General features: G+C 34.4%; 1 protein-coding gene across 4 annotated transcripts; it reads right to left on the bottom strand.

The window, feature by feature from the left end:
• Positions 1–540: 540 nt before the first annotated feature.
• Positions 541–26,615, bottom strand: LOC123525037 (DNA repair endonuclease XPF-like). Of its 4 annotated transcripts, none has more exons than XM_045303711.2 (23): positions 26,542–26,615; positions 24,258–24,368; positions 23,652–23,748; positions 22,970–23,052; positions 20,621–20,743; positions 19,051–19,108; positions 17,598–17,750; positions 16,231–16,344; positions 15,473–15,621; positions 14,349–14,402; positions 11,769–11,838; positions 10,545–10,614; positions 9,731–9,885; positions 8,840–8,926; positions 8,442–8,546; positions 6,861–7,046; positions 6,339–6,476; positions 5,897–6,031; positions 5,330–5,416; positions 4,862–5,035; positions 4,109–4,249; positions 3,505–3,597; positions 541–2,591 (listed from the first exon to the last, which is right to left on the bottom strand). In XM_045303711.2, the coding sequence occupies exons 2-23, from the start codon at positions 24,329–24,331 to the stop codon at positions 2,346–2,348; spliced, it is 2,592 nt and encodes an 863-aa protein (XP_045159646.2). In that variant the 5' UTR covers positions 24,332–24,368; positions 26,542–26,615; the 3' UTR covers positions 541–2,345. The 4 variants fall into 4 exon arrangements, with proteins under 4 accessions (XP_045159646.2, XP_045159649.2, XP_045159648.2 ...); XM_045303714.2 differs by having other exon boundaries at positions 8,442–8,543; XM_045303713.2 differs by having other exon boundaries at positions 26,424–26,603.
• Between the last annotated feature and the right edge of the window lie 725 nt (positions 26,616–27,340).

The raw sequence follows: 27,340 nt of genomic DNA, 5'->3' as shown, positions 1-27,340 counted from the left end.
TTTACACTGGATATTTATGAAATTTGATCCTGCTGATTGTTTTGATGAAATCTAAGTCAGGTTCAAATATGGGTCAAAAAATAGGTCAACCGGTCAAATCAAAAACCTTGTGAAAAAACCTTATGTATATAATAGGGGCTGCTTTCCATGTCTATAACGTCAAGGTCACTTAGGCCTCAACATTGAAAAATGTTCCCATAGCATTTGTTGAGAAGCCGTTAACCTACACACTTCAAACTTGCTGGCCAAATGTAGTAGACAACTCGTATTACTTTTCAGATCAGTAGGTTTAAGGTAAAGGATGCAGCAGCCAGAATGCCCCTTTCTGTTTCTTTCTTGAAAAATTACCAAAAAAAAAAAGAAAATATATAACATCCATTTTCAAGGAGATTATTCTGGTTGTTCTAACTGTTCTCAGGTGAGCGACCTAAGACCATTTGGTCCTTTTGTTTATGAAACCTCATGGAAGGCATTATTTTTGGTAGACTTTTTACTCTGTAACACCTTTCAGTCTGCCTTTGCAAATACAAAACAAAACAGTTACAAAAACGTCTTTAATTTAGTGGTGAAATTTACACTACATCATGCATTCCAAACATTTACATGCATTGCTCATGCATTCACTCATAGTGTAGCAAGAATATTTTTACACTATCTAAACTTCAGTCCACTTTACATACAAAAAATATGTGCACACTTTGTAGGTAAAAATGCATAACATGGACAAATGTCTCTTAATTCATGGGTTTTATTTTATAAAAAAAATGTGTAGGTATCAATAAAATAAACATGGCAGCATATTAATTCATAATTCTTTAGCAAGCACTATGATAAAATATGGTTGTGTAAAGTTAATGTGATTTGCCTGAGAACAGAAAATCTACATCTACATCTACATCGATACAACCAACAATCGATTTCAAAACAAAACAAAATGAATGATGTCCCAAAAATTAATGCCGGAACATTCTTGTATTTTTCAAAATGTCCATATAAATACCCTTTCTTTTCTTCTGTTTATGAACACATGTCAAATATCATTTGGTGACAAAAAATACGTATAAAGTAGTCAGAACATGTTCAATAAATATCAAGAGCACAAGAATATCAATAATCTAAGACAATAGTAAACAATAATGGAGTTACAATGGTGGAGGTATCAGCTAGTTTAAGTTAATATATGCAATGATATGTTTTACTTAGGCCATTATAAATTAATTGCTAGATTTTCATCCAAATTTTTTCCTAAATGGGGGCGAGGGGGTGACATTATATTTTTTATTTTTCTTAGCTGACGCTTTTATGATTGAATATGTATCTATACTCTTTATATCTTGCTATAGGGACTGTACAGATCAATTATTTTGATTAAAGAAGCAAAAATCATGTGTTAAGTGTAAATGTTTGTCACATTTTGATACTTAGCTGGTTGATTCGAGGCATTCCTAGATGCAGGCAACATAAGAATGGTAAAAGCGTCCGTTTTGGCACTTTTCTCAGTGTCTGCACTGGACTCATTGTCATCAGAAATTTTATATACGGTCCAAGAAATGAAACCACATCTGAAAGTCTAGTCAATAGGTTACACACTGTTTGGTCATGTTTACTTCCACCAGAAAACACGGATACAACTGTTGAAATCGTCTGCAACAGACGTCTTTCTATCTAATTTTCCCAATACAAAATCGTTGAATAGATCAAGCAACGTATTGTCGTCGCTAAAACGGCAGGCATGCCAATCTTTTAAAACTTTCTGGCCTTTTTAGGCCTGAACAATTAAGAAAACCATTGTTATTTTTGCCGATTCCCATCTCCAGCTGTTTTTGTTTACTAATATACCACCGGATATTATTGGTAAGAATAAACGCCGTACTGGACTGGTACTCTTACAGATACGGACCTCAGTTGAACATTTTCGTTTTTTGGTTAAATAAAATTTAGAGGGTGGGAGGTTTGAAGAGGGGGCGGACGGGGATGAAAATCTAGTAATTATTTTATTGTCGCCTTAGCATTAAAATTTTATTTATCTAAACAAGCGTTTATTACCTGTATCACAACAGTCAGTTTATCTCCTGAGTTACAACAGCTGAACACACACTGATTCAACACTTAAAAATCATAGGACTTTCTTTGCCATTATTCAATACGAAATAGATGGTAGTAAAGTTGCATAAGAAATTTGAAAAAAACTTTATCTATACTGCAAAATTTGAAACAACTTCATCAATAGAACATTTCTCAAGTCTTAAATACTACCCTGAATTAAATTTATGTATAATTAGTATTAATTATGTATCACAGAATGAGCCCAAAGATCAGAGATTCATCAAATGCTAAAATCAGAATCATCTTTTTCTTTTGTTCCATCTTTTCCCTGCTTCTGATTTAGCAGTTTTAGTAGAAGTAGCATTATCTGATGGATTGTGTTCTTTGTGCAGGAAGTTCCATAACTGCTTTGCATTCTGGGAATGTCCCATAATGCTTGTCAACTCTACTTCACTCATGGTAGACAACTCTGCAAGATCCTGAACTTTATTCATAATCTGACGGTAGTTCTTTGAGTTCACTCCTGGCATTCTTAACAGCATGTCCTGTTAGGATAGTAGAGATAAGATATTTAGAACTGAATTATTTTAAAACATTAAGACCAGGTGACCATGCTTGTCCGCCCAACAAATTACACATACCCATGCATTTTATATACAGATGATGTGTATTGCAAGTAGCTTCCTGTCTCACCATTCATTAATAGGTTAAAAAGATGACAGAATTCTGGGCGGCTCTGTGACCAAGTGGTAAAGGTTGCCGGCTTTGAATCACTGGCCCCTCACCTCTACAAACTTGTTTCCTGCTTGGGTTTTCATGTAAGGAAGCTATCCAGCCGGTTTATGGCAGACCGGCAGTCCCAACAAGGTGTCTGCTTATGTTTGAAATAATGTATGAAGGAGCTTCCACCAGTTATGTTGGAAAATTACCATATGACCTAAACTGTGTTGGTGTGACTTAAAACTTAACAAAAACTGACATAATGATGAATACTGCTTAATATTTAATGGACAGTGATAATTGTGAATAGATTTTAGTTTTGCATGCTTTGTTGGCAGATAAAACACAGTTTTGAGTTCAGATATGTAGTAATATTATCACGAAGGCCTGAGTGATTAATTAAGATGCATGTGAACGAAAAAACACGTTTTATTTGCCAATAAAGCATGCAAAACTAAAATCTCTTTCCATTCTAACATCTTCAAATTACATCAAGAATGGATACTAATCTGGAATAAAATGCGGTTTTAAATACGAGGGAGTAAACCGGAATAACCAAAAGTAGGTCATTTTGCGAAACGTGTTTTAATCGACAAGACAATACATGGTAAAATCCTCCTTTGTTTCTTAAAAGTGTTAGAATATAATTTACGTTTCATGTAAAAATAAGCGTAGATGATATTACCCTTTCGTAATTGTTTAATACATGATTTCTTACATGATCAATGTCTATATTACCTGTGGTTGATGACTGTATTTATCTGACCACTCTATATCCTCCACAGAGGATACCGTCATAGCTTCATTTGCATCAGGCTGCTCCCTGCCCATCTAAAACCACAAACAAACTTGTGTTTCTATACAAGTAGGTGTATCATTGATATGCAACAACCTTCTACTGCATAAAGACAAAAAGAAAAGTTAATCCATACAATGTTTGTGCTACAAGTTTACTTATTTTGAAAAAGAGAAAGGGAAATGATCTGAAATACCTCTCACTCTCAAGGTTACTGTGTCCTTGACCTTTGACCAATGACCTGGTCACCCCAAAGGCAATAAGGTTAACTACTGACCCAAGCAATCATCCTTCAAGGTTTGACAGCTATAGACCCTAAGGGTATACAGTTATGGAGCAAGAATCATTTTTTAGTTTTATCATGTGACCTTTGACCCCTTAAACAATATAGGTCATCAACTGTCGATAGTCAATAATTTTATGACATTAAACCACTCAATACCATGTAAAGGTTATATTTGGATAAGGTTTCTTCAAACCAAAGAAGTATTCAATACATAAAATCTGGAAACAAACAATTACAAACGCAATAGAAATACTACTTACTTTGATTTCTTCAAACAGTTCAGCAGTAGCATATGGACTCTGACACCAAAGTACTCTCAGTTTAGGGAAGTGAAGTGTTAGTAAAGTAAGTCGAGTGGTTGTCTCTTGAACTGATACATCATTTGACATCTGATACTTTCCCTGAAAAAAGAATCAGTAATGCCCACATTTCACTGATGAGAAACTAAAAAGAATGTACTCAAATATAAAAGGTTGCAACAGACTTCCTCAGAAATTTTAGTTTACCTTATAAAAATAAATATCAAAAGTAGAGGAAACTCTCAACTGTTTGTTTGTTTTGGGTAAAGCGCTGTTATTAAACAGCTTTTCTGTAATATTACGGTGGGCAGTTAAGCTGACCAGAGTTCTTAGATTCTGAATCAATACTTACCTGTCCTCCACAAGTAACTGCTAATTTCTCCACCTGAATCAGAGGTGAAGGACCAATCAAATCATCTCAGAGAGCATACTCCTTGCCCAAGGATAAAACTCACCACCCAGAAACTTGTAGATCCGTGCTCCCCATATTGAGCTAAAGTATGCAGGCTCACACTCGAGTGAAAGTAATTTATAGGCAATTACTGCTTCAATGAGTCAGTAACTGATCGACAGTGACCTTGGCTAAAAACAACAATATTTCAACAGCATACTAAAATCTTGCAGATTATGAAATCTGTAAATCTATAAAAGAAAAGGCAATTTTTATCTACTGTTCTTAATTCTGAAGTGTTTTCACAGACAACTTGTACATACCTGGAGAGAAAATGATTTATTCGGGTCAAACTCAATCAGGAGTATAGGACGTTTATAGTATCTACACATAGATACACACTGATTGTACAGTCTACCATTATTCAGGGAACCAATCAGATCTGAGACACTTTTACGCTCGACACAGACATCTGGGGTGAGAATGTAATCTCCAACCTGAAAACATCAATCATAATCCAATTAGCTGAAACACTATGAAGAAATATGCTAGTTATGTAGTGATAATATTTTTGCAAACAAAATTGAAAACCAAAAATCTTTTTAGATTCATTTATGTCTAAAATTTTACTTGAATAATTTGAAAAATGACAAAAAAGCTAGGTATTAAGATATACATGTAGTGTGCAATATAGTAATTTCAGGGAGCAATTGCTTTAATGAAAAATATAGGTAGAAACTGAATTTTTGACTGAAACGTAGGATTTCTGTATCAAAAAGTATAAAACCTACCTCTAATGTAACTGGTTCTATATCCATACCTCTTCTATGAATCAATGAAGGCAGTTCACTTCTAAATTCTCTCATGTCAACTATCACCTATAATATAAATCATTCGTCTTTGACCTTACCGCCAAAATATTAAATGATTTTCAATGGATATTGTTCTGTTTCAAATGTATAAATATCCCAGAAATCTGTAATATTATATATATATGCTCATTAGTGTGGTAAAGAGCCCTGCATGTGCAGTTCCCTCCAAAAAAGCTCTAAAATAATTGATACTGACCTAGCCATCTGTAAATTTTATGACATTACGTTAAATGGTATGTGTATTCGACAATGAAAGAAAACGTTAATGCAAAAATAACACAGTACACCATGAGTATATCACATAAAAGTTGCAGACTTAAGTTTCCAACATACCTGTCTCACAGTATGTCTTCAGACAATTTTACTTTCTGGTACTATGAAGATCAACAAAATTATACATACTGATGTCAGGTTTATACTTGCATAATAACAAACCTCAGGTCCTTGTAAAGATATTAATATTTGAAATAACATAAGATATATGACCTTGTTCTGCGACTGGTTCTGACCGGGTTGTCCCCCTTTTCTTGTATTTGCTTTTGCGCCAGCTGGAGTTGCATCCCTTGTCAAATTAGGATCATTTTCCATCTTGCCCTCTCTCTCCTCAGGGATAACCATAGTCTTAAAGAAAAAAAAAATTTGTGCATGATACCCTACTCAATCATATCAAACTGACACTGGGTTGATAGTCCTAGAATCATCCTCTTAATGCCCAGCACCAAGCCAGGAAGCTAATTTCCATTTTTCATGTCTCTGATATGATGCGGCCAGGTAGCAAACCTATGACCTCCCATACTCGAAGCAAGCACTCTATCACTATGACACTAAGACAGGTTTTTCTATAAAAAGCTTGAGAGTGAGTATAAACAAATGGCTAAGATCTGAATTCTCAGTGTGCTTATTTAGAACAGAAGGTTTATACAATTACCGCTTTTTCTCTGATAAGATATTCAAACGCCTCCTTCTCTTTCCTAAGAGTAGTCAGGTATCTCTGTTCCTCCACTGATCCTGTATACATGAGGAAATATACTCGTAGAGGACTACCTGGAGTTGTAGCTCTGTACACCTGTAACAACAAGAAAATCATTGTTCTTAGTATCACATATACACAACCACCACTTCTACTTGTACCCCTATTACATTCCCCTAAATTTGTTTTGCATGATTACTCCTCTTTCATTTTCTTGTGTTTTAAGTATCTGCATCCCATTCACAACCTTGAAGGCATTGTTTTACATTCTTCTTCTTTTCACTTTCTTACCCAACTCTAGTTTGTTTCTAAACATTCCCAGTATACACTTACCACTTTCAGTTTTCTAGCATAACTACCTTGAAGTTACCTTGCAGTATCAAATATTGCAATCAGAATATTTGACGCAAGTGTTTTCGTACAACTTGTTTCACAAAGCATTATTAATAATATTAAACAACTTTTTGATAGGTAACCTACCTCTATCTGTCTCACAAATTCCATATCTGGGTCATAAAGCACAATATATCTTGGCTGAACCTCATTTAGGGTTCGTACCAGACTGAATGGGTCTGAGCAGCCATGCAGAGGGTGTATAATAGTAACAGGGTCTGGTAACACACCATAGTAGGCATCTCCTGATGTAAAAGGTAACTCTTCACCTTCCTGAAAAACACAAACAAGAGGACCATGTTGGTCCTGAATCGCTCACCTGTCCACACGCAATCCAGTTCATTGTGGCTAAGTTTCATTGAGTACACCACCAAGTAGTTTCAGAGTAGATGCCATAACAAAAAACCGCAGTTGACCCAGTTTTGAATTTGACCTAGATATCATCAAGGTGAAAATTCTGACCAAATTTAATGAAGATCCATTGAAAAATATGGCCTCTAGGGAGGTCACAAAGTTTTTCTATTTTTAGACCTACTGACCTAGTTTTGGACCACACATGACCCAGTTTCGAACTTGACCTAGATATCATCAAGATTAATATTCAGACCAACTTTCATACAGATCCCATGAAAAATATCGCCTCTAGAGAGGTCACAAGGTTTTTCTATTATTTCACCTACTGACCTAGTTTTTGTCAGTACGTGACCCAGTTTGGAACTTGAACTAGATATCATCAAGGTGAACATTCTGACCAATTTTCATGAAGATCCATGAAAAATATGGCCTCTAGAGAGGTCACAACGTTTTTCTTTTATTTGACCTACTGACCTAGTTTTTGATGGCATGTGACCCAGTTTCAAATTTGAACTAGATATCATCAAGATGAACATTCTGACCAATTTTTATGAAGATCCATTGAAAAATATGGCCTCTAGAGGTCACAAGGTTTTTCTATTTTTAGACCTACTGATCAGTTTTTGACCACACGTGACCCAGTTTCGAATTTGACCTAGATATCATCAAGGTGAACATTCTAACCAATTTTCATGAAGATCCATTGAAAAATATTGCCTCTAGAGAGGTCACAAGGTTTTTCTATTTTTAGACCTACTGACCCAGTTTTTGATCGTACATGACCCAGTCTCGAACTTGACCTACATATCATCAAGGAGCATATTCTGACCAATTTTCATGAAGATCCATTGAAAAATATGGCCTCTAGAGAGGTCACAAGGTTTCTCTATTTTTAGACCTACTGACCTAGTTTTGGACCGCATGTGACCCAGTTTTGAACCTGACCTAGATATCATCAAGATGAACATTCCTACCAACTTTCATAAAGATTCCATGAAAAATGTGACCTCTAGAGTGGTCACAAGCAAAAGTTTACTGAAGGATGACGGACGCCACGCGGTCACAAAAGCTCACCTTGTCACTTTGTGGCAGGTGAGCTAAAAACAGAAATAAAGGGTACTGTTAAATTTATCAAATTTAATAATAATAATTATAATAATTAATAAATAATTATTCTATCAAATAGCTGCTATAACTTGAATGCAGTACTGCCATAAATGGCCTTAAAACATGTATCAACAACAACAATCAAACTATGAAATAAATAGCTTTAAAGCCTTATCCTTCACTTGAAGATTTTTCAAGGTAAAATACCTTTACATCTCCATTTTCAGCAGTTTTTCCCACCATCTGTGTCAAAGTAACATTGTCAGGATCTTTTGATATCTTCTGTTTCTTTCGTTTTCCAATTGGTCTCTTCTGAAACAAACCAAATTTCTCAACTGGCCTGGGACCACATTAACTGCTCAAGTCACCAGTGTTTTATTTTAGCACCAATTCTTGGTTGCTAGGTTAACCAAAATAGTTTCTCATATTTGAATTTAGTATATCTTATATTGAATTACCTTAATTTGTTACCGTAGTCTGTTTAAAAGAAATTACATCTTATATGAAATTAGTTTAGTATTTTGACTTGCCTGTGGTATCTTATAGGGAAAAGTATAATGTGAATAAAATCAACATAAATTTTAGAGAACAAGCAGAAATAATACCTTAACTTCCTCTAGATATTCCCCTTTTGTTGCTATGGACTTGTTAAACAACCTTGCCAACAGGCTTTGACTACCATCACATAGGAACTGTTATAAACAGTAAGATTTCTTTTAAATTAGGTCTAAAAAAAATTTCTTTGTTTCCAGTAACATGCTCAAAAAAATTAGGGTAGGTAGGTCGGAAATTTTATTTTTTTTAGAATATATTTTTATTAAATCAGACTTTTCGGAAATTATTTTCTGTCAAAAATGAACACAAATAAGGGGGTTATGCCTTTAGCGCATCAGTAAGTTGATTTCTAACATTACTGACCATGTTTGAAGTGCAGTTTTGCCAATTTTTATTAAAAGAAAAGAATATTCTCCAAGGCCATAAAAACATTTAGGGTCGGGCCAAAAATTTAGGGTAGGTCAGGATACTGGAAACAAAAATTTTTTTATGCCTTACTGGTATAGCCAGTTCTTTTTTGACAGAGTAAAGAGAGCATAAAATGATATGTTGATGTTAACATTACTGCCTGATAGACTGATACATGTATATCATGTCTGCTTGAGTACTTTTATGATGTTACATCTATTAATGGCTTGAAGTGGTTTTAGAAATATTCCACAGTCTTAAGAAATCTAAATTATTCTGATTTCCATTGGTCTAGACACAATGACATGGTAAATGATAAGAGGCTGTATTGATCGGTGGGTGGAGCAAAATGCATATATTGACCAGTTGTTCTGTCCTATTGACACCTGCACAAAGCCAAAAACATGAACTGTAATGTGCAAGTTGTTGGATTCAACAATTAAACAATTGTTTCTTTTTAATTTTGATCAAAATCAATATTTATCATCCTCACTAAGAGACAATAACTGAGTTATATCATTCCAGTAAGATACCTCTTTAATCTGAGAACAGGTTCTGTCATCCTCTGCAGCAATGAGGACCCTACCATGGCCTAGTTTCTCATCAGCTTTCTTGTTGTGTTCCGAGATTTCCTCCATAACCTCAGCTAGGGCTTCCCATTTAGGGCATGGTTCTAGTAATGGCACATCTATAAATATGGTAAGAGTACATACTGGTACTAATGTATGAGTATATGAAACAAAGTTTGAAAATAAATATAACTACAGCTGGAGTAAAATATCATCAGAATTTATTATCCAAAAACATCATTTTAATCAATCAATTTTTAATTAAGAAACTTTTATATGTCTACAACTGTGTTCTTTTCAGTGTATCTTATGATATGTACAAGAAAATATCAAACTGATCAAGTCAGTAGATTAGATCATTATGGTTTTGAAACTCATATCACATCATATTGCACAGCTGAAAATTCTGTAAATAATATATTTTATAAAGAATTAATATACAAATTCTCTCTGGCCAGTTTGATTCACTAGTTTAATAACTCTGCAATACTGTTATTTTATGTATTGGTAAAGTTTATTGTGATCAATCAAAAATCACTTACAGTTAAAACCTTGTTAACTTGAACTCGGATAATTCGTACATCACCCTTCTCTCAAACTTGTCGTCAGGTCCCGTAAAAATCCCTGTATAATGAATTTTTTTCCGTGGCTCAAACAACCGATCATTTGAACAAATTTTGCTGGTCGCGCCGAGTTCAAGTTAACGAAGTTTGACTGTAATATTTAATAGTTCACACAATCATAAAGAACATCATTATAGCAATACTGGATATCATACCCTTTTGCTTGCTTTCTTTCTTTAACTTTTTCCGACTTTCTTCGTCTCCATATACCCTGCTTTTTGCATGCTGTATTAAAATGTTAAATAAAGACAATCTATAACAATAAATTCCCTAAGAGAATCCACCTTTTGTGACTGATGGACTGGGTGCTAGCCAAAAGTCCTCTTTGGTGTAAAATTTAGTATAGCTGTATATATTATACAATGACTCACTGTCTTTTCATTCTTATTTAGTTTAAAATTTTATTTTCCTTTCTAGTGATCATTAACATCAAAACATAAAAGGCAATTTTCAAACAATATTCATCTTTTAATCCTACACTGTATGTTTTAGTTCCATGCACTTTCAAAGACCTAGTTTACAAGAGAAATAGTTCAAAGTAAAATAAACTTTTTTGTCCACCGATTACATTTAAATCAAATGGTATAAAAGAAATTTTCGAAACAGCACAAATTAAATGCAACAAATAATGTTCCTGAATTTCTAAACTTTCATAAGCAAAACTTTAACTTTATAAAAAGTACTTAAGTTGCCTGTTACTGTAAATATGTATTAACTTTTTCCCTGCATGCTTATTAGAACAAGAGCTGTCAGAGGACAGCAACGCTCGACTATTCAACAGCCTTGTCGACTGAATGAATACGAAAGTCGAAAAAGGGGCATAATTTTGTAAAAAAGCAAAATAGAGTTATGGACCTGTGCAATGTAAGTCAGTTTATCACAGTGAATAAGTGTGTGAAGTTTCAATCCATTCCCACAAGTGGTTACTGAGATACCAGCTTACATACAAAACCTTAACCAAAAATTTCTAAGTCGAAAAAGGGGCATAATTTTGTAAAAAAGCAAAATAGAGTTATGGGACCTGTGCAGTGTAAGTCAGTTTATCACAGTGAATAAGTGTGTGAAGTTTCAATCCATTCCCACGAGTGGTTACTGAGATACCAGCTTACATACAAAACCTTAACCAAAAATTTCTAAGTCGAAAAAGGGGCATAATTTTGTAAAAAAGCAGAATAGAGTTATGGGACCTGTGCAATGTAAGTCAGTTTATCACAGTGAATAAGTGTGTGAAGTTTCAATCCATTCCCACATGTGGTTGCTGAGATACCAGCTTACATACAAAACTTAACCAAATCGGGACGCGGACGCGGACGCCGACGCATGGGCGAGTCCAATAGCTCTACTATTCTATGAATAGTCGAGCTAAAAAAGCAACTTACAATAAATAAATTATCAGCTGATTCTAGGAACAGCCAGCCTGTGTTCTGTCCAAATGTTTTCTCACTGGTTCTAAATTCAAATATAAGCAACATACAGTTATTGTGCTCTGCAAGTCCCTCTCATTGTCATCTATCAATATGTAAAAATTTGTTCACTTTCAGATGGTAATTTCTAAGTTATTGTGTAGACAAAAGGTGAAGAACAAACAGACTGCATTTCTCATTACAAGGATATCATAAAAGTTTATGTATATACAATCACTGAGTCTGTTACAGTAACAAAATTCTATTTAGTGAAAGCAGTTTAAGTGTTAACTTATTAACAACTAAATTTTTGTTTTAAGAATCTGTTTAAAATTAAAAACAAGAGCTGTCCGTAAGACAGCCAATGCTTGACTATTTGAACTGTTGTCCCAGAAGTAGGAATATTACCCTAAATGTTAAAATATCTATAAAATATCTATAGAGTTTCAATCCAGTATCTGCATTAGTTTTGGAGATAGTAACTTGCACGCAAAACAATAACCAGGATTTTCTATGTCCAAAAAGGGGCATAATTTGGCCAAAATGCATATCAAATGCTATCACCTAGTTTTATAACCCCAAAGACACATGTGAAGATTCAATTCAATATCTGCTTTAGTTTTGGAGACAGTAACTTGCATGCAAAACTTTAACCAGGATTTTCTTAGCCAAAATACAAGTCAGAGTTATGGGACTTGACCAAGTGAGTTTGTTAATTGACCTAGAAAAAGAAACAAGAGCTGTCACAGAAGACAGCGTGCTCGACTATTTCGATGCCGGATAGTAAAACTGGGGACATCTGAGAAAACTGGAGCTGTAACTGGAGTGTTTATTAACTCCAATGGGGGGTAAAGATATTGCACAATAGCCCGAGTCTGTGTCAAAAATATTAAGTAATAAGAGAAGTACAGATAAAGTGTATCAAAACACTATACAAATACAGCCTAAGCAAAAAGGGGGCTTAATTAATTAAATATTGGTGCAAGAGTTATGCATCTTGTATCATATGATGTGGGTGATGATGTGGAACAACTACTTCAAGTTTGAAACAAATGCATTTCATAATAACTGAGATATAGTGAAAATGCATCAAAATTAACTTTTAATTCTAAGTAAAAGGGGGCATAATTCAAGAAAAATTGGTGTCAGAGTTATGCACCTTGTGTTAAATGGTGTGGGTGATGATGTTGAACAACTATTTTAAGTTTAAATCAAATCCATTCAGTAATAACAGAGATAAAGTGAAAGTGCATCAAAACTTTAACCTGAAATTCTAAGTAAAAAGGGGGAAAAATTCATGAAAAATTGGTGCCAGAGTTATGCACATTGTGTCATATGGCACGGGTGATGATGTTGAACAACGATTTTAAGTTTGAATCAAATCCATTCAGTGTGAAATAGAGTGAAAGTGCATCAAAACTTTAACCTGAAATTCTAAGTAAAAAGGGGGAATAATTCATAAAACATTTGTGCCAGAGTTATGCATCTTGTGTCATATGATGTGGGTGATGATGTTAAACAAGTATTTTAAGTTTGAATCAAATCCATTCAGTAATAACAGAGATAGAGTGAAATTGCATCAAAACTTTAACCTTAAAAACTAAGTGAAAAGGGGAGATAAATCATGAAATATTGGTGCCAGAGTTATGGCCCTTATGTCAGATGATGTGGGTGATGATGAGGAATAACTATTTCAAGTTTGAATCAAATCCATCAAGTAATTACAGAGATAAGTTGAAAAAAGAAGAAGTGTAAAAAAAACTTTAACCAAGGTGGGGACGCGGAAAGACGCAGAAGCCGACGCCAGGTCGAGTAGGATAGCTCTCCTTATACTTCGTATAGTTGAGCTAAAAATAAGTTTTAATGCTATATGCCTTTAAGTAATAGCTATATGTACTCGCATGCAAAACTTTAACCAAAGTGTGACGCCAACACCGACGCCGTAGCCGATGCCAGGGTGAGTAGAATAGCTAGACAATTCTTTGAATAGTGGAGCTAAATACAACAGCTGTAAGAGGACAGCAACACTTGACTCTTCAACAACCTTACCAATTGAAAACAAAGGTCGAAAAAGGGGCGTATTTTTGTAAAAATCAAAATGCAAAACCTTTAGAACCTGTGCAATGTAAGTCAATTAATCACAGTGAATAAGTGCATGACGTATCAATCCATTCCCACAAATAGTTACTGAGATACCAGCTTACATACAAATTCTTAACCAAGTCAAGATGCTGAAGCAGACGCCGATGAATGGAGGAGTCCAATAATTCTACCTATTCTTCAAATAGTCAACTTAAAAACAATGCTTGGAAAGGTGCAAAACATCTAAAAACACTTTCTAAATGATGAAATAAGTCAACATTCTCCGTAAGTCTCAATACCAGTAAATATTTATACATGTACTTGTTTGCAAGCTGCTTTGTTGTTTCTCCAGGACAGATCAAATTTTATTACCAAAATGTATGCAAATGAAGAGTACAATATTTATTCCAAACGAGTACATTTAAGACAATTTATCACATTAAAATGATCTTGTTTACAAATGAAAAGCATTACCTCACAGAATTCACCATGTTGTAAAATGTAACACAGTCATACTGGGTTAAGTGTCTGAAAAGAAACAAATACCTTAATATATATGCACACAGAAAAGGGGCATAATTTTGTAAAATTGCAAAACAGCGTTATGGGACCTGTACAATGCATATCAGCTCATGACAACAGACAAGTGTGTGAAGTTTCAATCCTTTCCCATTAGTAGGTACTGAGATATCAGTTTACATACAAAAACCAAAAATTTGTAAGTCGAAAGAGGGGCATAATTTTGAAAAAAAGCAAAACAGAGTTATGGATCCTTTGCAATGTAAGTCTGTTTATCACAGTAAATAAGTGTATGAAGTTTCAATCCATTCCCACAAACATACATACATACAAAATTTAACCAAATCGGTACACAAATGCTGATGCCGACGCCTACGCATGGGTGAGTCCAATAGCTCTATCTATTCTTTGAATAGTTGAGCTAAAAAGATATTATTCATCTGCCACCCTAGAATCTAATTTACACGTATTAAGTACTAAGACCATATCAGACCTTACCCAGGTAGACCGTCAACAACAACAGACTTTATCTGACTTTAAAATTTTTTTGAAATATTGTGTGTGTGTTTGAGTCTTTTTCAACAATTTTTCAGTCATATAAACGAGTGTGTCTACTTGTAGCAGTGAGCACAATGCCCAACTTTATAGTGCTGCCTCACTGGAATATGACGCCGTAGACATCTGGCATGATACCCCACCCAGTCACATTATACTGACACCGGGCTGACCAGTCCTAGCACTATCCCCTTAATGCTGAGCGCCAAGAGAGGAAGCTGCTAGTACCATTTTTTACGTCTTTTGAAATATTGATAAATTGGGTTTAATACAATTATACTGTTGATAATTTTTCATGCAATATTTAGGCACAATGGGGTAAGGGTATAATGTTTGACTCCTGAACCATAGGTGGCAGGTTTGAATCTGAATGAAAGCAAAATTCTAGCTCAGTCTTCACAATCCCTTACTTTAATATCATAATTTCTGGCTAGAAGTCCAAGAAGCAGTCATTATGCATTTCAAATAATGCCTCCATGATCACTGTAAAATAAACAAGTATAAACCAAATCTTGCAATGTTACCCGAGTATAAGTCTGAGTGTCTTGATATCTGAGACAAGCTGCTTGGTTTTTGGTCCTAACTGATGCCACACAGGGTCCAGCTGAAGTCGGATCATCTGGTCAAATGATTTAGAAATAGCATTCTCCACTGTAATCTCCTCAGAATCTATCTGTAATAGAATGTATCATTTAACTGAATAACTTTGAAGTAACATTCTCTGTGTTTTTTTCCTTAACTTTTAACCTGCTGCCAGCAATTGATTCTGCGTTTGAGACCAGTGCAGACCAAGGTCAGCCTGCACGTTATTCAAATAATAAGTGGTACTGCTCAAACTGAATAATGGAACTGTCCATTTTAGTAACTTAGCAGGGTAAAGGTTAACACCCTTACTGTAATGAATCATCTGATCAAAAGATTTAGCACTTGCATTCTCTATGGTTTTTCCAAACAATCTATACAATCTACATGTATTTAACCACTAAAGTTATATCCTCAGAATATATCTGTAACAGAATGGATCATCTGATCAAATGATTTAGCACTTGCATTCTCTGAGGTTAATTCATCAGAATCTATCAGTAACATAAATATACCATAATACTGTCTAAAGCTATTACCTTGAAGAGGTATGCCTCAAGCTGTATGCCGGTATCATAATATAATTCTTTTTTAAGATACGGCTATACTTATATCATATGGACTATTTCGTGTTCGCTCAGTGTGAGATATTACAATTGTGCACAGTAGTAAACAAATATACTTTACATATTTCACTTACTGCTGTGTTACATCTCTTCAGTTCTTTGATACAAGCATTGAGCAGGTCCAGCAGGGCGGCCTGACATGCCACCATGGTATTAGTTAACTGTACTTGTATCTCTACAACATCAACCTATATGTAAAATATAGCACAGAACTGGGTCAGATACTTGCAAGACCATGCAATAATTAAGATTTTGTATGAACTAGCCTTAACTCTGTTAAATTATACTGGAACCTTAAACATAAACATTTTTCCATATTAACCTGCAAACTTTGTATCGGGTGAGTGAGGATATTTATTATTTCATTTTAATGTGTAGTTAAATCATGTCAAATTTATGTACATCAAAGACATAGGTCCAAGTTTCTGTTCTTTGTAATGGAATGTTGAGTTAAGATCTTCATGACATATATGCTATCAGTTGTTTCACTGCAGAATTTAGAAAATCATCATTTCCTGAACACATTTTCCTAGTAAGAACATGCAACATAATATGCTTGACTCCTCAAATTGATAATTTGATCACAGGCATTATGACATACATCATGTTCTTTCATTTTTGTTTCAGGTCATTAACACTGAGTTCATATCAAACGAGTTATGATATGAAACACCTCATTTGTACAACAAGCCTTAATAAAGATATCCTTAAACCTAAAATATCATCAACATTTATGGCAGGTACAGCAAATTTTAAATTATACTGTCTTCTCATATACTGTGAAATAGCAGGGGCCCAGTAGCCCATGGCCCCTAGATTTTGGGCTGGACCCCTAAATTGTTAGAGAAAATGCCCATATACCTAATGATTAGGTATAAGTAATGTTAAACATTTATTTTTGACCGTCTGGGCCCCTAAATAAAAATAGCTAGTTTATATCCCTGTGAAACCATTAATTTTCATGGTGACTAAATTTTGCAGATTTCCCTGTTGATTCAATCCATGGAATTTAATCCCAATGAAGTAGAAAATTCCCATTCAATTTATGTTCAAAGGTCAAAAACCATGAATATATAGTCCCTGTGAAACAGCGGTTTCGCCAAAACCACAAAATTTCGTGCCCCCAAAATTCAATGATTTCACCATATTTGTAAGTTCTCAAAACTCCTTCAGTGCAAGTATGAACTTGGAGGCTATGACCTTATGCATGCCACACTTTCAAGCTTAGTTACATTACAGAATTGATGGAATCATTTTATAAAGTTAGAGGAAGACAGAAAGTGCAACTGATGGACAGATTAACTAACAAAGAGACAGAGAGTGAGTTAAGTATACACCTATATACCTCTCTATGGGTGAATAAAAAGACTTGTTCTATCTGAGAAATGGTTCAAAGCTGCATGTAAGTATTATCATTTTATTACTTAATATCAGCATTTACCTTGTGTTTTTCCAATGTTTCTTGTACATTAGCCTGGAATCTTGGCCACAGGAACAGTTTCCTTACAAACAGATTTTTCATTGTTCTCTCAACATGAGAGAAGCCAGCTGTGAACGCTGTTGCATTGTGGGAAAATGCTTTGATGAAACCAGTCTGTAAAAAATATGAAATAATATTTTATTTTCAATATTAAAGGCAGGAAAAATCATGCAGATACAGAAAAAATTAGCTGAACAGATACTTTGAGCTGCAACATTTAAATGGCTTGTCCATTAATATCAAAACTACTTGCCCGAGGTCCATAGGACTGAGAAAAGTTTTTTACTATTGGAAGGCCAGCCATTCAATAAGTATTTTATTATATAAGATCATAAATAAATTCTCACAGACTTTTTTTAAGTTTTGACTTTAGCCAGTCAAACATGTGTTGAATCACTGACACTTGAAGTACTATAAATAAATACATTTGTATATACACTTATTTTCATATCCCACCCACTAAGTATATCATCAAGAATCTAACCTGCTTATAGTTTTACTGACTGAGCTTCAAATGCCTGTGGTTGGATATAGACTAGTCATGTAATATACAATATGGACAGTGATTTATTAATATATATGGCTTTTATGTTACTTGTAAACAAAAGACTAGTTAAATTTTTTTATATTACCTTGGGTTGTGGGTGCGAGTCCTATAAGGGACAGGGAGGGAATGGATACTAAAATACATAACAAGAAACACATGAATTTCCTATTGTGTGTGTGTGGTGGGGGGAGGGGACAGGAAGACAAGGGGTAGAAGGGGGAAGGCGATATATCCTAAGTGCACAACTTCACATGCTGAACAACATTCCTATAAGGTTTCATGACTTACATAATTTTTGAGACACACGTGACAACTTTTTGACCTTAAATGCATATTTTTGACTAACTCTGCTCTCGCAGATTAAAATTCCAAAACAAAACCACATGTCTGACTGAGAGAAATCTTAATCAAAACCCCAGGTGCACAACTTCACATGCTGAATAATATTCCTATAACATTCCAGTAATGTTTCATGACTCTAGGTCCAATACTTTTGAGATGTATGCAACAACTTCACATGCTGAATAATATTCCTATAACATTCCAGTAATGTTTCATGACTCTAGGTCCAATACTTTTGAGATGTATGCAACAAAAACTTTTAGGCCCATTAATTTAACCATCAAGGGCCATAACTTTGGTCTTACTGAGTGGATACACATCATTAATTAATGCTTTTAATTACCATATACTTGAATGTCAACTTCTGATTTATCACAGTTGTATAACTCTTCATAATCATTTCAAATGTATTTATTTTCAGCTTTTTGTTAAATGTTTGAATATTCACTTATACAGTATTCTAAAGTAGATAAAATAACACGGAATATATATATACAGATAAATAAACTTTTTATATACTTCTACCTTATTCTTCTGTCTGTAAAGTCTGAGAATGAAGGCCTCCTGGCATGACTCAACAATCCTTCAAAGAGAAACAATAACCCTGATAAAGTCACATGGTCCAGTCAGGGTGCAGATATACAACTTACTTATAATTAAGGTAATCATGATTACGTCACATAGTCCAAACAGGGAACTTTGATAAAAGTTTGACCTGCCTGCTCATCATAACATGTAAACAGAATTTAAATTATTATTCTGCATATGGGAAAAACCTTCCTAAAAGGTATAGCATGTGTGTTTTCAAAAATAATCAGATCACCACCACTGAACTTGAGTCAAACTTCTTAATAGAACTTTGTGATACATCCCATATAAATGAGCAGCACCATGAGAAAACCAACATAGTGCATTTGCCACCAGCATGGATCCAGACCAGCCTGCGCATCTGCGCAGTCTGGTCAGGATCCATGCTGTTCGCTAACAGTTCCTCTAATTGCAATAGGCTTTGAAAGTAAACAGGCTGGTCTGGATCCATGCTGGTTGCAAACGCACTATGTTGGTTTTCTCATGGTGCCGCTCAAATGTCATGCATGATTGAATGTAAATGTTTTATGGAAGACAACAAGTTCACTCCACCAGAAAAACTAGCTTTTCATTTATTCACCTCTATGTCATACATTTGGTATTATCAAAGTGTACTAATACTAAATTTCATCAAGGGTTTTCAGATAAATACCAAATTCCATTTAATGCATACCTTGCAACCACCATGTGATCAGCTTAAGTTACATTTTCCAATGTGTATTCTTATATTTTGTTGCCCATATGGTGATAGTCTAAAGATACTGCTGCTTGTTCTTAAAATTTCTATCATGTTCACAGAGGAAACCCTCGCAATGTTCGATTTATTAAAAGCACAGGAGAACAGTGCAAAAACTGGAGTATACTTGTACTTCCAGAAACAACACACTAACCAGTGTGTACCAAGATACCAGCTTACATAAAAAACTAAACTAAAAATTGCTAAGTCGAGAATGGGACATAATTTTGTAAGAGTTACAGATTCTATGCAAAATAAGTCCATTTTATAATCGTAGTGAAGAAGTATGTGATGTTTCAATCAATTGCCACAAGTGGCTACTGATATATCGATATATCTGCTTACCCAATATTGGAATGCCACCGCAGACAGATGGATGAGTTTATTTCTCAAATAATTCTTCAAGTAGTAGACCATAATGAATAGGTTAGTCTCTTTAAAATCACAAATTTCTGCTGCATGCATACATGCCATAATTTTTCAGAACGTTTCCGGGATTCTGAGTAAAAATTTCCGGGATTTTTACCTTTTGTCCGGGACATACATCGTGACATTGGTATTCTTTCATGCTAAAATATCATAATATTACATGTAGTTTTGTGAGATAAACATTGATCCGCTTATAATGTTTAATTTGATGCAAATGTCGTCTAGCTTTCCAAGGGAGGTAAATACATGTACGGGTAATACACATCTATAGTTCGGCACGTGAATTTATTGCGTTCCCGAGGTGAACAGAATTAGGACACTTACTATATTCAGCTGACTCACCTATGTGCCCGACAGACAATGATTCCAGTCACATTTTCTATGGGTACACGATCTGTTAGAAGATCCACGACAAGTATACGTGATGTTATAAACAAGACACCTCCTTGTAAGTACAGCTTCTGTCTGTAAGTAGATAATTATGATATCTTTATGCCATGAACTCTCATATACTGTTGATAGTTTAATTTTCTTGCAGGCTATATATAGCAATTTTAAAGTTAGCAGTATTATTCATGGTGTTAAGAATTTGTGAAACATGAATGTCTTAAGAAATGATGTAGATTGATTAAAAAAACCATCAGGCAGGGGTGTAAAATTCTTTTTCACACCACTCGCCCTGCAGGACTAGTAGCTAGTAAAATCTACTCGCCCTTAGTGGACAGTCACTCGCCCTAATAATTGACATTTTTAATACTGTCACGTTTTATAGAAGGAGTATTATGTACAACAAGCAAATTTCAAACAAACACATAGCTCGTACACTATGTTTCCTTTTTGATTATTCATTTTTGTTACTCTTAAATTTCCTTGTCACACCAGACATTTTTCTTTCACTAATTTTGTCATCTCCACCATCAAAGTTGCTCTCCATATAATAACTGCATCGATAGTAAAAATAATCACAGTCTAACCCCTACCGTAGTTTCCCAAAGTGTCAGAAAGTATTAAACATCAGTTATTTTCATTTTCTCAAGACTTATTTCCCGAAAAATAATTATTTTGAAAAGTGTCTTAAAAATATGGACACAATAATCATCATCCACCTACCCGTCTTGAAAGCGAAAAAAAAAAGTTGAAGATCATCGGTAATTATTCTGTTGATAAACTAAGTAATTGGCCTGTTTTCACCATCAATTAACATAACATCCTCTCGAAAGAGCTAAAAGAAGTGTGCCGGTATCATGACATCTGAAGTGGAGATCAAAGCGGTATTGTTGCCGAGATTGTCATGGCATTACGTCATATTACAGTTTTCGCGCCATGTGACCTATTTGCCCTCAAGGAATTTACATTATCGTTTGAGAAGAATATTTTATAAAAAAAAATACATGTACAAAGATTCATTTAAAACTTACTAAAAACCGCAACAACATCATTTTGTTTTATTTTAAAACCACATTTCTATGTACGTCCACGATGTCACGTACCCTATTCCGCCGCACTAACAAACCTTTTTACCAAAAAATTCGTTTTACTCAATGTATTTAAATTACTGCCGCTTTTTCATTATTTAAGATTTTTTAATTCTGTTTTTTGTTCTTTCTGGTCAAAAGTCTGAATTTTATACCCATTGTATGTATCACTTATTTTCTCTTAGAAAGAAATCAGTAATTAAGATCGCGCTGTTTGAAAATTAACAAATGATTATATGAAAATTCGACCGTTTTCATACAAATTTGCTTACATTTCCGTTGATATTTTATTGAAATCTTAATAGAATTCAAATTGTATTACTTCTCAAGCGGTGTTGAAAAACTGAAGCGATAATGTTAAAAAATGAATGCACTACGCGCGTTTTTTTGTGTACTTGTCGATAAACAAAAGTAACGGAAATGTAAATTTGATATTACGATAGGTCGCACGTGCACTCGGAATGGAAAATTACCGGCATGACGTTTTGATATCTTTACGATTCGCGGGTAAATTCCAGTCAAAGTAGCAACTGAACTCTCTCAAAGTTTGTTGACGTTTTTCAAGATGTAATTTCTGAAGTTCATTAAAGCTACTACGTAAAAACCACTCGCCCGACCGGTCGAGTATACAGCAAGATCCACTCGTCCTATCCAGACTTTTACTCGCCAATGCGAGCGGGCGAGTGGAATTTTACACCCCTGCATCAGGAATATTTCCAACAAAATTACTAGCAAAGCAGCCCATCTGGTTATCTTATTTGATAGAACAAAAGACTATAAATCAACAGGCCATGGATTTTACCACATGGTAAGGCTTTTGTTCTCCAGTATGATCTAACAGAAGGCTTAGTGTCTGAAGTAATTTGTCCGTCATATCTGATTCATGTTAAGAAGTTGTAACTTTATGGCGGAGAACAAGTAAGTCTGGTGAAGAATCTATGAACACTGAATTCCTACTAAAGTACTGCCACTTTCACTCATTTCTCCAAGAGTCCGAAGTTCCCATTTAAAAGCTAAAAGAGGGTATATTAATTATACACATATTTACAATCAGAATTGTTTAAATTCAAAATAGGTCAAAGGTGCGTGCAAACATTTTCCAGTCAGCAGTTTTCCAAGCCATGAAAAATGCTGTCTGTTTCCCCTACTTCTAGAAGTCCTTGAAAGGCATTAATAAATCTGAACCAATTATTATTTGTTTCAATATGTTTCTCACCTGTCTGAAGCATTATATTCATTAGTGATGACTTTTGGAAGTGGTGAAACATTGTCTTTCTCCAGTTCTTCAATATAATATTCCTATAAATTTCACAATAATAACAATAACATATGCAATAAATAGGATATATCTTGTAAGCAGGTTGGTCTGTGTGTTTCCATCATTTCAAGTTTTATGTATAAAATTTGTATTCTATGAGATATGCAGTCTTGTGACTTACTGTTTAAAAACTCTAAAGTCATGTTAAAAACATTGTTATTCCTCACTTTTAGTAAAGAATCTTAGTAACTGATTAATCAAAAGTTAAAAACAATATTCAGTTGAAACTTGATATCTCAACTCCCTTATCTCAAAATTTCGGCTTTTCCGAAGACATTTTCAACTAAGTCCTGTCCTGAAAACTTTTGCACAAAATATTGTTTAATTTCAGTTATCTCAAAGTAAAATGCTCAATCCCTTGGAATTCGACATACTGAGTTTTTAAGGACGTATGCTAGAATTTCCCTAAAAAATGCCGTTTTCAAGAGCAGATAACTCTTTTTCAATACCGGTGACCTATGATTTTTATTGCATAATTATATTTGTTTCTTAGTTGACTGTCCTTCAATATCCAAAGTTTGAAGAAATTCTAACATCAGAGTCAACAATATTTCATTAGAATGTTTCCATAGGAACTGACCTCATCAAGACTTAACGTACTGAGAACAAGGACAAGATTAGCAGCATCACAGTATACTTTCAGGAAGCTTGTGATAATCCTCTCCAAACCAAGTCCCCTAAAAAAACAATATGTATACTATTATTTTAATAACAGAGCTCAGAAAGTTTGTTATTGTCATTGCCATCAAAATGCCAATGTAGGATTTAAAAGCATGGGTTAGTCATCAATTTTAAAAAGCTTTAACACAAGCTAAAAGTTGATACAGCAAATTTACAATTGCTACTTAATTTTAAAATGTGACACATACAGTTCATTCTGCAAAAAGTTTCAATAGAACAGTACAAAAATTGTATAACTAAAGTGGTTGACATATACACACTGTCCCATTACAAATAAATATTTTGTTGCAACTTAATGAAGATTCTTAAAACTTTCAGTTTTTGGAAATGTCAGCATGGGCACAGTGGCACACTATTCCTGATCCTTGTTAGTTTCAAGTTTCAACCTCAATAGGAACTGATCATGGTGGCACAAAAACTGATAAAAACTCCAAAGGGCATTCAGCAAATTTAAGTTATAAAAGTTTCTTATAAAGAAGATTAAAATACAAAGTGAATATTTTACCTTGCTGTGACAAGAAGACCATCCTCGTGGAAAGCATCAAGAAAAATCTGTTGTTCATACTCTAGAAGGCTCATAGTTAATTTGTTAGATACATACAGCCATATTTAGATTCTGTAAAGACAACAATGTAGAATATACAAAGTAACAAAGGTGTACCGAAGCAAGTTTCCATCCATCTGGTAAGCAGATTATTATCCCAGCCACGTTCTAATGATCCAGCTACTGGATGCCAAGCCTGTCTAGTAGAGCTTTTTTACATGTTTGGTATCTTAAGCAGCCAAATGTTTCATTTTCTAGATTCTTTAATACATGCTCTACTTGGAAGGAACATATTATAAAGCAATACTTCATAGATGTATTTTGAAAGAAGAACAATGCTTCTGGCTCTCCAGAATGACTTTTTAAGAACTGGTATCAGTACCATTGTTCAAAACAACTGGTAGTAAAAAATGGCATATAAGTTCTATATTGTATTTTCAGGGCACTAGACAACTTTTGGGGAAGGTACCCATACCCTCAGGAAGGGGAATTTTTTGTCGTTTTAAGAATATTTTACTTAATCAGGCCTATATAAGATATATACATATATAGGCCTGATTAAGTAAAATATTTGATTATGTGTCTAGCACCTGTGGTTTGGCGCAAGCAGGTATTGCTCATACGAAAAAAATATCTCAATATTCCCTAGGATCACTTCAAATTTGTTGGACTACTGTGAACAATACCAAACTCCATAAACAATTGACCACTACATTTCACAGTGTTAAAGGCTCAAACACTCTTTAGTTAATAAATTCTTTTTCACACCTCATTAATAGGCTGAAAAAAAACTCCACAGGTCTAGTCACAAGTCGTCCAAATATAAATAGTTCTAATCTTTTTTCCTTTCCTAGTGCCTTAATTTTCTAAATAGTGGCTTAAGATCTTCAGCGCTCTCGGTTTATATACTGGATTTGGACGGGAGCGCTGAAGTGTACTCCGTAGGGAAATCATACCAATAATCGTGCCAGAAATCTGACACGCCCGCGTTTGTACATTTTAAAAGAAATCGGCAGCAGCACTTTCTGATCAGTTAATATATAGTAAAATCTACCATTGTGCCAAATTTTACGCATTAAAACCTATAATTGATGGCAGAACTACCTGACAATTTTGAACTGGTCTGAAACGTTTACTCTACGCCGCCATCTTGCTCCTTTGAAATACAAGACTGACCTTTCACCCGTGCGAACCGCTAAGAGAGCGCTTACATGTGCCGCTTTGCGTTTGAAGTTGCATCAGCATCCCGGTGGCAAAGAAAACTTGGGAAAATGGTTATTTTTTATTGAAATTGATTTGAATTATTACTTTCATAGATAAATCCTTAAGAAAACTTGTATGTATAAATCATTTCTTTTGTTTACAAGGTGCTCTACATGTATATTTTTAGCGGATCGCGTGGTTACGTCATGCGAGAATCTCGTTGTAGCTATTCAACAATGTCCCCGAAATGATGCTGATCTAACAGTGACTTGTAAAAATCGGCGATTTTATTGTAAGATTTGCTTGCAGAATTTGATAAATGGTGTTAACTGATGTAGAAGTGATTACTTTATCAAGATACCCATACGTCTTCGTTCAAAATTTCAGTTACTACGTTTGCGACGAAAAGTTGGGACAACCTTTTATTTTGGTATGGTTTCATAGTAGACCTGGTCCAAAACTCTAAAGCTGCAACTATGAAAAAACAAAATATAAAAAAGCGGCATTTAGAGTTTTGGAAGCCAGGACTATCTTAATAGCAACATGTTTATATTTACTCCACTCAGTACTGCATTTCAGTATGTATCACTTTGCATTCTATTGGAATTGGCATGTTCCAATCGCAAGCTAGGTAAAAATGGCCGCGTAAGAATTTAATGTCTTGAAAAGAGGAATTGCAAGAAGCGAAAATTCAGCGGGTTGTATTTAACCAACTGTAGTTTTCTTATATAAAAGTTAACAGCCCCTTTTCTTTTGTTTTTCTAAAGTTCTTTATGGGAATATAAGTCTCTAAGAATATGATATGATAGAAAATGTCCAAAAACCGTCATAAAGTAAGTGAACATTATATAAAATATAGAACAGCCGGATTTAGTGGTGTTTAGCCTATAATCTTTCTATCCGAAATATTCGTTATCCGAGTACCTGCATCTTGAACCGATGTACAATCCAACTACATGAACTTAATAACAAAATAATTCTTTATGTTTGGATGATATTTAAATGTAAAATACATGATTATCCCATTGGATTATGATATTACTTGCACACTGTTGTATAAAAACGATATTGCGCTATGGGCGCAGCCATTTTTTACACACTTGATGCATGTCTTAAATATTTCATTTAATCGAACATTAGCAGTATCTTCAACCCATTACGGTAGTCGGTGTTTTGTTCACATGAGACAACTCCATTCAACTGTTGTATAATCCCTTTTCTTTTTAGTATATTCCTTTTCTTCTCAAATAACTTTTAGGAATAAATCTTGATTACCTCTTAAATTTTGACAGCCAAGTTACTAATTTATGTCAGAAGGCAGCAAAACAACTAAATGTCCTGCAAAGGTTAAGTAAATTTTTAAATTTTGATACTAAATTAGTTATTTTCAAAACTTTTATCAAATCCAACTTTAATTACTGTCCGTTAATTTGGCATTTCTGTAGCAAAAGTTACACAGAAAAAATGGGGAAAAAATCAATATAGAGCTCTTAGGATTGTTTTTGATGATTTTTCTTCCTCATATGACACATTACTAAACAAAGTTAATATGACATCACTTCATTTAGGTAGGCTCAGAACTATTGCCACTGAAGCATTTAAATTAATTCACAACATGTCACCAGAAAATTTAAGATCTCTAATAAATGTTAAAGATTCTTCTTATAATTTCAGGTATGTAAATATGTTAGAAGTCTCCAGGGTGAAGACGGTCAGGTATGGCAAAAATACATTTAGGTTTGAGGCTGTCAGGGTGTGGAACAGTCTGCCAAATGAAATCAGGACCACTGATAACTACAAGGAATTTGTCAGACCGATCCGCACCTGGACTGGCCCCAAAT

The sequence above is a fragment of the Mercenaria mercenaria genome, chromosome 3, assembly GCF_021730395.1.
Source record: "Mercenaria mercenaria strain notata chromosome 3, MADL_Memer_1, whole genome shotgun sequence".
NCBI classification, from domain to species: Eukaryota; Metazoa; Mollusca; class Bivalvia; order Venerida; family Veneridae; genus Mercenaria; species Mercenaria mercenaria.
The sequence above is the reverse complement of the archived record's forward strand: the minus strand, read 5'-3'. Positions and strand labels throughout refer to the sequence as shown.

What these genes read in the sequence shown, in the direction of transcription:
- LOC123525037 (XM_045303711.2), bottom strand. Translation starts at nt 24,331, where the DNA reads ATGAGCCTTCTAGAGTATGAACAACAGATTTTTCTTGATGCTTTCCAC. An exon ending in GAAAGAAAGCAAGCAAAAGG is followed by an intron (nt 9,886 to 10,544) that starts GTATGATATCCA and finishes CCATATTTATAG; the next exon opens with ATGTGCCATTACTAGAACCA. An exon ending in AATATCTAGAGGAAGTTAAG is followed by an intron (nt 8,547 to 8,839) that starts GTATTATTTCTG and finishes GGTTTGTTTCAG; the next exon opens with AAGAGACCAATTGGAAAACG.